We start from the raw sequence: 13,564 nt of genomic DNA on the forward strand, positions 1-13,564 counted from the left end.
CTTTTGAAACTTTTTTCCCATTTCTCTTTTGTAAGTAGGAAATCCATTAAAACTGCTTCTTTCCGATGAAAAAAGAAGTGATATCAGACTTGCCCAACTACATCTAATTTCTTACCCCTCCATCACAGCCTTATGCAGGTACAAGAGACCCTAAGGGGGAAAAGATCTAAAGCACACAGTGAAGACAACTGAAGTGTTTTCATTTTCTAAGTACAAAAAGTGTACAGACTGCTTAAGTGGATCAAAATCAATGTGGCTTTATGAGAATCCATCACTTTTCATAATTAAAGGTGGCATTAGAAAGAGAGCAAATGTTTTTGGTGTTTTTTTTTTAACCTGGCAGTTCAACCAACCCTCTTTATGATGTTATTCTTCAGAAGGGTTGCGGACACTGCTTGGAAAGCTCAAATTCCACGAGAGAGCCCGTTCTAATAGAAATGTAAAAACAAATAAATCCTGAGTTGTTTCTGCCAACATGAAGCCTGAGCCTGGTCGGGGGTTGGTTTCACATCAGTTTAACTCCAGTGTAATTCTGTTGTTCCAGGCCTTGCTCTCAGTTGTAAATAATTGATTGTAATCCAGAACAACTCTTGAGTTTAATGGAGCTATTCTAGATTTGCATGACTATAACTGCAAGGAAAGTCATACTTTAAAGGAGTAACTCTAATTTTCATTGGCATAGGCAAGAGCAAAAGCTGATCTTTCTCATTTTCTGACCCTTTTGGACACAGCAAGCCAAATTAAATGGTGCTCTAAGTTAGAGCTGAGACCTCGTTCCGCACCCTGTTACATCCGTTTCACACAGGGCAACTCCACTGAAGTTAATAAGTCAGATCCTGGTATAAATAGTTGTAGTTCCACTAACGTTGGTGGAGCTATGCTGATTTATGCCAGTTGAGGATTAGAGCCAGTGGGGCAATGCTGGTATGGCTAAGTGGTAAGTGAGGCCCGTAGATTGTAAGTGAATAAGAACACAGGTTTCATTGATAAAACAGCATAATGTGGCCCACTCAAGCATTCAGTGCAGTGTAGTTTATACCCTAAGGAGCTGCAAGATGTAAGTTTTAAATAGGAAAAGCAATGAAAAAGAGGGTACAATAAAAATGTATGCTCATATCCTAAAATAACTCCCCAACCCCCATCTCTTGGAAGCTATAAATAGTGCCAATAACAATTCACATTAGGGAAAGAGGGGCTAATTCCAGTCTCATACTGGTATAAGAGCTTGATTCAAAACCTCTGAATTTCAGAGGAAATTATCCTAGTGACTTCTGTGAGCCCCGTATCAGGAGCAACAACAGTGAAGTGAATGGAGTTATGTTGGTGTGAAACTCCTGTGACTGAATTAAGAACCAGGCCTAGAAATGTTCACTGTCCTGGACTATATTGGAATAGACATGCTTCTTAGAAGGGCAGAGGAAACAATAAAAAAGATACTTTGCTATAAATAGAAAGTGCTTACCTTCCTAAATGAGGGGCGGTTGTGGGTTCAGTGTTCAGCAATATCCAAGCTACATGATTCACAAGCTGAGGAACTGAAGCAAAAGTAGCTTTCAGCTCCTGTTAGGCTCTGTGGTTACAGTAGTGGTTTTGGCCTCTTCATTACATAGAACAGCCTAAGGGCTGCTCTTAATTACCCAGGTGCTACAGGACCCCTTCTCCTATCTCCCATTGAATCAAGCATTTGCCAGAGTGCAGTGAAATTCCATTCATCCCTTGCTTTCTCCCTGGCAAGACCTTCTATATCATTTAAGGATGCTCCTACCCTACAAGCAGGAATCCCTAAGGAGTAGGTTACACTGGCTGTAAAACTGCTGTGCAGCATTGGAATTATTCCAGATTTACACTAATGAAAATGAGGTCAGAATCAGACCTGTGCTTTGATTCTCATATCATACTGATTTTACTTTGCAGTTCCATAGTTTCAGCTACTGTAAATCCATGTAACTTCATCAACATAAAGGGAGCTACATTTATACTGACTGGGTAGGTGGCCCATTTACTTCACTGGAGGACACTAGGTTGAGACCAGAGTCAAGCACAAGGTCTATTGGAGGTGCCAGCTGTCTATAAGGCAGTCAGTCCACATCACAGCCCTAGCCGTGCTCTTCATTTCCTTGCAAGAATCCATGTCTCTTGTGAAGTACTTGAATGCTGCTAAGTTATGTGCCTCTCTGTTTGTGTTTCCAAAGCTGATGACTGCCATTTACTGTGCAAGTTACCCAAGGTGAAATGTTTACGCAATGGGCAGCGAGAAGGTAAGATCCTGTTGGCTTAGACACAGGCGGGTGGCAAATGAGAGAAAAGAAATTCATGAGGTGGGAATAGGAGGGGGAGGTAAGGAGGCAAGGCCAACTGCAGAGCTGTAGCAGTGCCTGGCAGGGGTGACTGTGCTGGCATGGTGATGGAAGATGTGAAAACAAGGCAAGGTCTGCTGGACTTCTTCAAAAATCAGTGCTTCGTGGCTCCAAAGGGAGATAGTGGTAATAAAAAGAGATGTTCCAAAGGGCTAGGAATTGAAATGGATTTCTCCCCCTTTAAAAAGATTGGACTATTAAGATATCCAATGAGGCTCAGCTGCAGCTTATTAGCCAGAAAATTAGAACAGGCAAAACAAAGCCCCGGGTCTTCTTTTTAAAGCTGTTTGTTCTAATGAAACAGACGAGATCAGCTCCCGCTGCTTCCATGGGAATTAAAAAAAATGTAATTAATTATATTTTAAAGATTAAGCAGATCCGTATGGAGGATGAATGTCTGCCTTGGCAGGGCTGTTGCTGGTGACCTCTTGCAACACTTTATCATGCAGCCCCCAATCTCAATGGATATTTTCAAGTGCTGTTTTCCAGTATTGAAAATAAAAACCAAAGAAAGTTTTAGCAGGTTTAGCACAGTCGTGATCCACTGGAGGGAGAGGAGTGAATATGTGTGCGCACATGTGTGTGTGTGTGTATGTGTGAAGGGATAGCGAGAGGAATAGAGAGGGTTTGTCCCTACATTCTCCCTCCAGGCTGGATTGCTGCTATGTCAGTATAGAGGAACCCTGTTAAAACATTAGAGTTTGCCTGGATTGTCCCTTGTATAGATGAGATCAGTCTGGCCCTATCTCCCCCTTTTTCTCCAACAGCCCAGGATTGCTGTGCGTCTTTCTCCCTGCCAGACTCTCTCTGAAACCAGTGTAGTCTCACTGCAGATGTTGCTGAGAAGGGCAGTCATATTTTGGCCCCAGTACAGAGGGGTTCATATCCCTTTATATACTGTGTGGTTGTTCTCTCACAAGACTCTTAGTATGTCAGCCTTTGATTGGGCATGTGGTGGAGAAGAGAGAGATAAATACAGAAGCAGTTAGTGGCCCAGGGACCAGAGAAGGGGATGCCTACACAAAAAAAATCTACGCAAGAGTTATGTACAGTCTTCCAGCCCTGCATTCAGCTCCCATTGACATCTATGAAAATTTCACTTGTGTGTCCAGTGGAATGTGTAACCCAAAGCCACATCCTTAATAAGGAGATCTCCTTTCTGTGGGAGAGTGGGTGCAGGAGTGAGTGGGTGAGTGTGGCAGTGACAAGGTGATAAAAGACTTGTTCCCTCTCCCTTCAAGAGAATTTGTTGCTGATGTTACAGGCCCATTCCAGGCTGACTTACATTTACATTAGATGACATTATCTGCAGGGGTTATTGAAAGTACTTTAAGTCTTGTTTTCCTCTCAGAAAGTGACAGCAGAAATAATTACATGAATTAAGAATTGGTGTAAATGCCATAAATCATTTATCTAGCAGGGCCCTTTACTTGTTGTAATGACCTTGGAAGGTGAGGAAACTGGCTTACATATAGCCAGGAGGGTAACTGACCTGAAGGAAGTTATGTGTACCTGGGATGGAGGAGGGGTGTGGAGGTTAAGAGTCAAGGGATCTGTGGGTCTGTGTCTCCTTTGCCTTGCATGGTGATGCCCATGGTCCACCTAGGTGGCACCTGAGCTTGTGTGTGTTTGAACAGGTTTGATCCGGTCCCGAATCCGAGGGGCAGATATGGCGCAGGCGGGAGTCCTGACCTTCCTGGACAGTCACTGTGAGGTGAATAAGGATTGGCTGCTGCCTCTCTTGCAGAGGATCAAGGAGGTAAGTGTTTTGAGGAGACCCAGAGCTTTCATAGGCCACGTATTAACAAAATCCACCTGCGTCTCCAGCTCCTTGTATAACCAGTGGCACGTGTGTCTGAATATGCAAATGATAAATCTCTTGGGAGGAAAAGGCTGACCTGTACATTGGTGTGAGGCAGAGTCTTCTAGTCTTGCATCTAGCCTCTCTTGAGCATCCAGCTATAACTTTCTGTCCTACTCAGTCCTAGGGGGCTCAGTTTATGTCACATGCAACTTTGCTGAAGGAGAAAAAACAAATTGCCCCCAGGTTGAATTACCCCATGTATACAATACTGGATCAGCCCTCACAGAGGATGAGAGTTTTGGAGAGAGCAGAAAGAAGGGGCTAGGCAATAGATATGCAGCAAAAACTAGCAGCACCCCTGGGTCTCCATTGCAGTAACAAGGAGGCAAATGATGAGTGGTGCCAGGGGAAAGGTGGGCATTTCTCCAGAAGACTTTTTAATTAGGCTCCTGAAGAATGCTCAGTGCTGATGATTTAGGGGAGTGATGGCTCTTTGAATAGGGGCTGAATTTAATTTCATGCAAATTAAGCTTTAATAAATTGATTTAATAGGATTTAAATTTTGCTGATTTCACAGCAGACAATGATGTTCTTCTTCCCCCAGAGACATTTCTCTCTTCAGGCACACCTACACCCGGCACCTTGTCATTCCAGTCAAAGGTAGCATGATCTTATGGGTTCAGCATACTGACCAAAAATTCAGCTCTGACTCACATGACTTTGGGCAAATATTGCCCTCATTTTACCTGTAGAACAGAACAGAGGACTCATCTACATGAGAAGTTTACTACAGAGTCGATTAATTAGCTCCACAGTAAATGTCTTGCATCTACAAGTGTGGTCCTCTTAAGCCGCGGGAAACTAATTAAATCTGCAGCAGGGTAGCATTTGTAAATACAAGTACTGCTACCTAGCCACATGGCTCGGCAGCTGTGGGAGCCTTCTGGCTCAGCCAGCTTCTCCACCTCCTGACACAGCCACCTGCTACCTGGGCCTGACCCCCACGTGTCCCCTGCCAGCCTGGGGCTGCCTCCTGGAGCCTGGGCCACACTGCTGCCACTAGCTGGAGCCCAGGCCTGGTTCTCTTGTCCCCTGCGGCTGGAGTCTGGAGCTCCTCTTGGCTGCTACAGGGGAGCAGAGCAGGGCAAGAGCAGCCCTGGCCTAAACTGCCACTCCCAAGCTCAATTTGCTGCTGTCCAAAGCACAGGCTTGGGTGTAGTCTACTGTGGTGAAAATTGCTCTGCATTTTATTCAGTTGCATTAATTGCACATGAAAATATGCCAAAGTATGATAATACTTAGGTGCTGCACAAGGACACATTGGTCATGTCTGCACTGGGCACTGCTAGGAAGATTAATGGGCAGGGCAAGCTGGACAACAGTCCCAGGCACTGCCTAAGGCAGGGGCAGGCAATTATTTCAGGTGGAGGGCCACTTACTGAGTTTTGGCAAGCCATTGAGGGCCACACGACAGGCAGCCAGGGGCAGATAAATGTTAATTTTCTAAATTTTTTAGTGGTCCTGTGGGCTGGATAGAATGCACTGGAGGGCCACATCCAGCCCATGGGCCGTATTTTGCCTACCCCTGACCTAAGGGGTGGGGGTGAGCCAGAATGGAAGTAGAGGGCACCTCATCCTCCTATTCCCCCACCCCCCACCGCAGAACCTTCTCTGCAGTGGCCTCTGGCAGCAGGGAGGACAGAGAAGTGGCAGCAGTGGCATGCTGTACAGGTAAGGTAGCTGGAGATCTGTTGTTGCTGAGGGAGTTGGCCCTGCTTAAAAATGCTGTTGTGAAAACACGTCATACCCTTGTACTTCAGCTCGATGTGCACCCTGTGGGCTGCAGAAAATGTCAGGCAGCTGCTTGTGGGGCATGCCCAAAGTTATTCTCAGGCTCTAGCTTGCTCCTGGGCGTGGGGGCTACGCAATCTTTTCTTGACATGATGTGTTCAGACCTGGAGTAAGTGGGCTTGTTTTCCTGTGCTCCCAAACACTATCTGCCATGCCCTGCTTGTCCCTATTAATTAGCTGGAATGTCAACCATGCTTGGAAGAGAAGAGTATTTGTGCACTGTGCAGTGCAGCACCATGTACAGGTACCTGTGTTAGCTCCACATGAGCTGGTGCCTATCCTGTTTCAATTACAGTATTTAAATATTGTATTGGCTGTAATTATTAGCAATGAGTGTAGCCTGTTGGAGACTACTGTTCATTATGAAATTATATAGTTGCATTATTATCATTATACAATTATTTGTGTATTTTATTAGCAGTGATATTCCATTAATTATACTTACTTAGCTAATGAATAACTAATTAATTATCTGAGGTATACAAAGGCAAAATGACTTGTCCAAGATCCCAGTACTCTGTGAAGATGTGCTTGCTTTGCTTCACAAGCATAGGCCATGATTTTCCATGTTGGCAACTTTCTCTCTCTCTGCAGAGTCCTGTGACCCTAATGGGAATCCCCCACCAGTCCCTGCCAGGGGGTACAAGCACAGACTAGGTTCCTCAGCTGTGAGTTTTTGGAGGCAAACTCTCTTCTCAGCTTGTTTAGGGATTACCTAGCATATTGGAACCCTGAGTTTGTGCTGCTGCAATACAGCTAATAAACAGCAGTTTAATTAAAATATTTGCATATGATTATAGTTGTTATGAAATGATGATAAGACTCGTTAATTTCTACCAGAGGCTCGGATCTGGCTTGCCCAAGAACAGGATTTGCCACTGACGTATATTCTACTGATTGCTTTTCAACCAGGGCGTAGCCTTTTAACATGCTCGCTCCTCTTGAAATCTCTCCATTCTAACCTTCCCCTCCCTGAAGTCTACCTCTGAATCTCAGAAGCAACAGCTTTTTTCCCCATGCAAAGCATTTGACATGTTTTGGCAGACTGAAAGCAAGGGGCATGGCAGATAGAATTGGCTTTCGCTTGCAGTGTTGTGGACGGTAGCTCATGCTCAGCATTGATGTGATAAATGAATGTGGATGCCATATGCAGCAGTGCCGTAGGAGTTTCATTACGCAGCAGCAGCAGCAGCATGGTCTGAATGTAGCATTAAAGCAAAATGTCACCTCTGCTGACTTCTTTTTACTTGGAGCACCATCTTTTTCAAGCATATATGTGGTTTGAAGTAGAAGGTGGTTCTATGGTAGGCTCTCTCTATTGGCCTCAGTGCAAAGAACTTTGTACAAGACCCAGTATGCCACTCTCCAAAATGTGTCAGGGAGCGAATTGGAAAGTCCTAGAGGACCTTTGAGCCATATGAAGTCACTGGGAAATAGGACTCTGAAGGGTTAGAGAAATCCACTTATAGGGGATTTACATCCTGGATTAGGATGCCCAGAAGAGTATGGGGGCAGAGTGGTTAAGGCAGTTTGCCCTGGCTTCAGAGGCATTCGTTTGAGCCTCCCTCTGGAATTGTACCAAAGGCTGCTCCCAGCTGACCAAGTTGCATGTGGGTACCTGGTCATTTGGGCTGGAGAGACAAAGGTGGCTGGTCCTCATGCTTATCTCAGCACTACTTTATTCACCATTTCCGGTAGAAACTGGTGTGTCCTAACTGTGTTAGCCCAATGGGCTGCCAGGCTTAAGTGGGGCTTTGGCCTTGACCTCAGGGCACAAAGACAATGTAAGAGGCTTCCACTAGTCCCTAGTGGGTATTTGCCTAACATGTTGAACTATTGTACAGGGATAGGAGGCAGCATCACTGATGCATCTGGAATAAAACTGGGAGTTGCAGGTCAAGGCCCAGGGGTGTTGTAGAAGTGTGTGTAGAGTGCCTAGGAACAGAACAGCAATGGGGGCTGTGGATCAAGATTAACAGGGTCTTGACAAGGTTGTACAAGTGAAGTCCAAGACTGGATTAGCAAGAGGTGCTACCAGGCTGTGTTGAGATGATGCATTAGAACAGGGGTTGTCCTGGGAAGCCACTGGATCCAGCCTGCAGATCTGGAGGGCTTTGCTTGTTCCTGCACTCATGCCCATACTGGGGCTAGGCAGCGAACAGCTGTGTTAGGCCAGGCAGCTTTCAGCTGTGTCTTCACTGCTGCCACTTCTCTACATCCCTTTTTCCCCCCAGCTGCAATATGAGTGCAACTTCCAGCTGCTGAGGAGTTGCACTGGAGCTGGCATCTCCCAGTAGAGCTCATGTCATAGCTGGGAGACAGGAGTGGGGGTGGGGGTGGGGAGCAGGGAGAAGCAGCAGCAGCATGAACACAGTTTACAGTTGCCCAGCCCCAGCACAGTTTCCCACCAGATAGAAACTACTGGGGGCAGGGAGCAAGGAGCTGAGAGAAGCAGCATCAGCACAGACACAGCTTCTGGCTCCCTGGCCCCAGCAGTGATGCAGGGAAAGACTCTCCCTCTTCCCCCGCCCCCCACGTGCCACCGAAACTGTCGAGTCCACATCAGTCTGGACCTAGGTTTTTCCAGTCCATGGCTTGCTAAAGGTTTCTGGCTGCTGCATTAAAAGAAAGGTGTCTGGGACCCCTAGGAATGGAATGGTAGGTGATGTTTAGATCAGCCTGGGGAGCACTGGCCATGTGTGAAGCAGCCATGGTGTTGCAGACCATAACTGAAGAGTATTTGTGAAAACTGATTTAATTTCTGTTCTATTTCCTTTTTTGTTGACCCCAAACTTCACATCCAAAGGTACAAGGTCATTAACTTGCATCCATTAGTTTCCCTGCTACCTGGCACACAGCTTCCATCCTTATTCCAGGGTTAAAATACTGATCAGGGAACCATATGAATATGAAATGTTACTGCTGCCACCTTCAGGTTGGTGTTGAAAAGAGGACTGGCTAATCCTCTGCCATGTTCTTTTACAGCAGAGATGCGTGTTGTATAAAGGGCTTTTCTTCCTTTGTAACTGGCAGGAATGGTCTGTTTTGTTTTAATAAAATTAAAGTTTTCAAGCAAATTAGGAATGACTAGCTTTAAATAAATCTGACTCTGTAGCTAGCACCAATTCAACCTGCATGTCACTTCTCATTTTTCATTGGGAAAAACAGCTGTTCAAGCAAGTTTCTGGGTGTTCAACAAATGCCAAAGGACATGTGTGTGTGTTTACTTCTGACAAATGGGTATAACGGATACAACTGCAAACAGAGCATGACGATTTCCTGTAGGCAGGTTGCATCTAAGTGTTAGATGCATGTGGACTTAGTCTGTTTTACATTTGGGCAACAGGTGTATAGCTTATTATTTTGCTAATATCTGAGAGATGGCCCATGTGTCTGCCTGATGAGCTGTGAATCTCTGTCTGGGTGTGTCTGAGGAAGAATGTTTATGAGTGTAAACTGGAGGGATTACATACAAGGCAATGTTTGAGTTGGTGTGTGAGCCCATGTCTGGGGAGTTGTGTGTCTGAGGGAGTTCTGGGAGCACCAGAGGATGAGCGCATTTGTGTTTGTGGGTATATATGTGTGTGGATGCACACTTTCTTGATTTTATTTATTTATAGAACTAATATATCTAAATCCACTACCACTATATTTCAACAGAATAATTTTTCTTAACATGTAATTATCAAACCCGGGCATGTTTTTCAGGAAAAATCATCAATTTTATTTAGCTCAGCTGAACAATGGCTTTTGCAAATGCCATGCTAGTGAACCAGCAGATAACAATGTTCCATTTACCTCCAAAGCCCCTGACATGCACACTCTTTCCCTGTCTGAGAAAAGATGTCTCAGGAAAAATGTTGTGCTATAACCTTTTGGGACTCCACCCTGAAGGAAGAAGTATGTCCCCTGTCTTTTTGCTAACGGTTACAACTATAGGCAGGTTGATATTGGTGATGGAATAGCTGGAATAACTCTCCTTTTTCATTGAGATGTATTGTTTGATTTGAAGTGCATTTTAAAAGAACAATGCCTTGTCGATCTAGGGACATTAGAGGCCAGGACTGAGAATTGGACAGAGTTTTTCATCTGATAGTGCAGTGCATTACCCTCAGGAGGATGACTTATCTGGCTTTCTGTTCTCTGTTGGTTGGATTCTTGTGCAGAGGATTAAAAAAACAATTTCCAAAGCTCATCATGCTGGGAAGATTGGAGCTAAAAAAGTTTCACACCAAGTGATCTGTTATTTGAAGGGAAGAATGATGCTGAGGCTTAGGCATAAGACAGGATGTCAAGTGTTTTGGGTTCTCTGGCTTTCACCTTGAATCAGTCTGTCAGGGCATGTCTATACTGCTAATGTACCAGTTACTGCCATGCTTAAAAACATGCCATGCTCTTGCACATGTGCTGCATGTTAAACCCAGGAGTAGGATGGCCACCTACCTCTGGTGCAGTACCTTTGGGCAGGACTAATTAGCTTGCCCCCAGTGTCATACTACAGCAGCCACATTGCTTCTGGTATGAAAGGTATAAGCAGTATGGCCTTTTTCAGCACAGCACTGCCTGGCACAGTAAGGTAAGGAGTCTAGCCACACTGTTAGATATCATTCTCCTTCCTATGGCATTGAATGGAAGTTTTGGCATTGATTTCAACAAGACTGGCCTCAAGTGCTTCGTCTTTCCATACCTCATTTTGTTCATCTGTTATATAGGGATAACATTTACTTGCTTCACAGGGACATTGTGATCCTTAATTCACTAATGCCCAGATCAGGGCCTTGTGCTTCTCAGGCAAAAAATATCCTAATTCATAAAACCTGACTCTCCAGTATGTCCTAACAGCATAATTTTCAGCATTCAGCCACTTTGTCCTGTGACTGCTTCAGAACGCAGCTCTTCTTTGTTAAAACTGATTTCCGAAACAAAGTCTTCTCCCAGAGCAAGAGAGCAAGCCCATATATGCTAAGATGACTTCCTCTGCATGTCTGTGAAAAGCGATTTGATCTGGTGAAGGGAAAAGCTTGAAGTTTGAGCTATAATTGGAGTTTGGGATTTTTGAAAAGAAAAAAAGAAGATAAGAGACCAGTCAAAGCTGTCAAAATCTCTTCCTCCTGCAGATATTTTTGTTCCTAACTGTTTGTATAATCTTTTCACCCGTAACAAGATGTTAATTAAATCACCAGCACCAAATATTTAATATCATTTCACTCTTTTGTGTTTAACCTCTTCCTCTCCTTTGGCAAATCCAGTAATTTATGGATTTATTTTACACAAACACATATATATATGTATAGGTTATTATATATGTATATTAAATTAGCTGCTTGGTTTGGTCTGTGTATTTCCTTTCTACTTTTGAACTGCTTGTCTATTGCTTCACATTTGAAATTTACTGAAAACAATGTGAGGACCAGAAGAGGGGAATAAACTGATGAATTTGTGAAAAAAAGGATGAAGTTTTGTGCCCAGCTGGAGATTCTTGAGCCAAGTTGCTTGTAAAACACACCTATAGCTTACGCATTAAGAATATGCTTGTGGGTGATTTTCAAGCTAGTGAAAAATGCTGACCTGACAGCCCTGAAAACTTCAGTTTTCAGTTTATAGAAAAAGGTCTGCCCACCACCAAGGCTTACATCCAGGTCCAGGTTTGGCGCTGTGCGGACGGCGGCTTGCAGGTTCCTTCCAGTGATGGCCAGGTCAGGGAGTGCCTGCAGTGTGGGCAGTGCTTCCTGGTGGTGTCTCAGGGAACAGGCTAGAGAAAAACAGGAGGTGGCAAGGCTCCGAAGCATCCTCCACCATGAGGCATTCATCAATTTGATGCTGGAGGAGACCTCCAGGACTGCAGAGAAAGAAATGGAAGATGCAGCGCTAGAGAAGAGAGAGGACATCGACACCCAAGAGGGTGGAAGCTGAAGGCTTGTGACTTCTGGCAGCAAGCAGATCTTCACCTCCTGCTGCAGTTGTGTGTCTGGAGAACAGATATGCAGCCCTAGCAGCACAGAGGGAGGAGCAGGTTGCATTGGTGGAGGAGGACAGGACAGGCCTCATTAGGTGGAAAGGATTGAGATGACTGCCACCAAGAAGAAGCGATGGGTGGTGGTGGTTGGAGACTCCCTTCTGTAGACGACAGAGGGAGCCATCAACCAACTTGACCTATTGTCTTGGGAGGTCTGCTGCTTGCCCAGAGCCTGGATCCGAGATGTCACGGAAGGACTACTGAGGCTTATCTGGCCCTTTGACTACTACCCCATGTTGTTCATCTATGTGGGCACCAATGATACTGCCAGGGTATCATTTACCCTGATCTGCACTGAGCAGATCAAAAGTGACTACAGAGCTCTGGGTGCAAGGGTGAAGGGGTCTGGGGCTCAGGTTGTGTTCTCATCAATCCTTCCAGTCAAGGTGAAGGACCTGGGCAGGAGCGGATGCATCCTTCAGATCAGCACCTGGCTGTAGAGCTGGCAGGGCTTTGGCTTCTTTGAACATGAGATATTCTTCCAAGGAGGGTTGCTGAGAAGAGATGGGATCCCCCTGACAAAGAAAGGGAAGAGTGCCCTTACAGGCTTGCTAGCCTAGTGAGGAGGGCTTTAAACTAAGTTTGCCAGGGAATGGAAACCAAAGCCCTGAGGTGATCATGCGATACCAGATCAAAGGCTTTTTTGAAGTCAAGATATATGACAGCAATCTCTTCTCTCTTGTCCAGGTGATAGGTCACCTGGTCATAAAAGGAAATGAGATTGGTCAAGCAAGACCTACCCGCAACAAACCCATGCTGGTTGTCCCTCAGGATGTTGGTGTCGAAGGAAATGAGAGACATGAACAAAGAGCAAGCAGGAGTGGGCAACAGGGGAGGTGCTCTCATACTTCCTAAAAAATCAGGGCAATCAACTAGTTACCTCAGCTGCCTGTATACAAATGCACAGAGCCTGGGAAACAAGCAGGAGGAATTGGAAGTCCTCATACAGTCACGGGACTATGATGTGATTGGAATAACAGGGAACTTGAATGGCTGGAGCACTGTCATGGGTGGGTACAAACTGTTCAGGAAGGACAGATTTCATAGATTTCATAGACATTAGGGCTGAAAAGGACCTTGGAAGATCGAGTCCAGCCCCCTGCCCCAGGGGCAGGAAGTCAGCTGGGGTCATAGCATCCCAGCAAGATAAGCATCCAAATTTCTTTTGAAGGTGTTCAATGTAGGTGCTTGAACCACCTCCGATAGCAGGGTATTCCAGACCTTGGGGGCTCGGACAGTAAAGAAATTCTTCCTTATGAGCAGCCTGAAATGGTCTTGCAGTAGTTTATAACCATTCAACCTTGTTATCCCTTGGGACACTCTGGTGAACAAACGTTCCCCCAGATACTGGTGGTCACCCCTGATAAACTTATACGTGGCATCAGATCACACCTGAGCCTGCGCTTTTCCAGGCTAAAGAGCCCCATGGTTCTCAGCCTGTCATCATAAGGTCTGTTTTCCTGACCTCTGATCATGTGCGTGGCTCTTCTCTGGACTCTCTCAAGCTTCTCCACATCCTTTTTGTATTGTGGAGCC

General features: G+C 45.2%; 1 protein-coding gene and 1 long non-coding RNA gene across 3 annotated transcripts in view; both read left to right on the forward strand.

Annotated features, from left to right (window-relative positions):
* The window catches only part of LOC109304454, a 6,308-nt gene extending 5,210 nt beyond the window's left edge, over positions 1-1,098 (forward strand). The window contains exon 2 of the long non-coding RNA XR_002099395.1: positions 139-1,098. This is a non-coding gene — a long non-coding RNA (uncharacterized LOC109304454). The remainder of the gene's footprint in view (positions 1-138) is intronic.
* Positions 1-13,564, forward strand: part of GALNT14 (polypeptide N-acetylgalactosaminyltransferase 14) — a 256,819-nt gene that overhangs the window by 201,821 nt on the left and 41,434 nt on the right. For both annotated transcript variants that reach the window (XM_019527047.1, XM_019527048.1), the window contains 2 exons: positions 2,193-2,258; positions 3,995-4,116. In XM_019527047.1, coding sequence (XP_019382592.1) covers positions 2,193-2,258; positions 3,995-4,116 — 188 coding nt within the window. The remainder of the gene's footprint in view (positions 1-2,192; positions 2,259-3,994; positions 4,117-13,564) is intronic.

The sequence above is a fragment of the Gavialis gangeticus genome, unplaced genomic scaffold (genome assembly GCF_001723915.1).
Source record: "Gavialis gangeticus isolate Ggan-Ray unplaced genomic scaffold, GavGan_comp1, whole genome shotgun sequence".
Classification (NCBI taxonomy): Eukaryota; Metazoa; Chordata; order Crocodylia; family Gavialidae; genus Gavialis; species Gavialis gangeticus.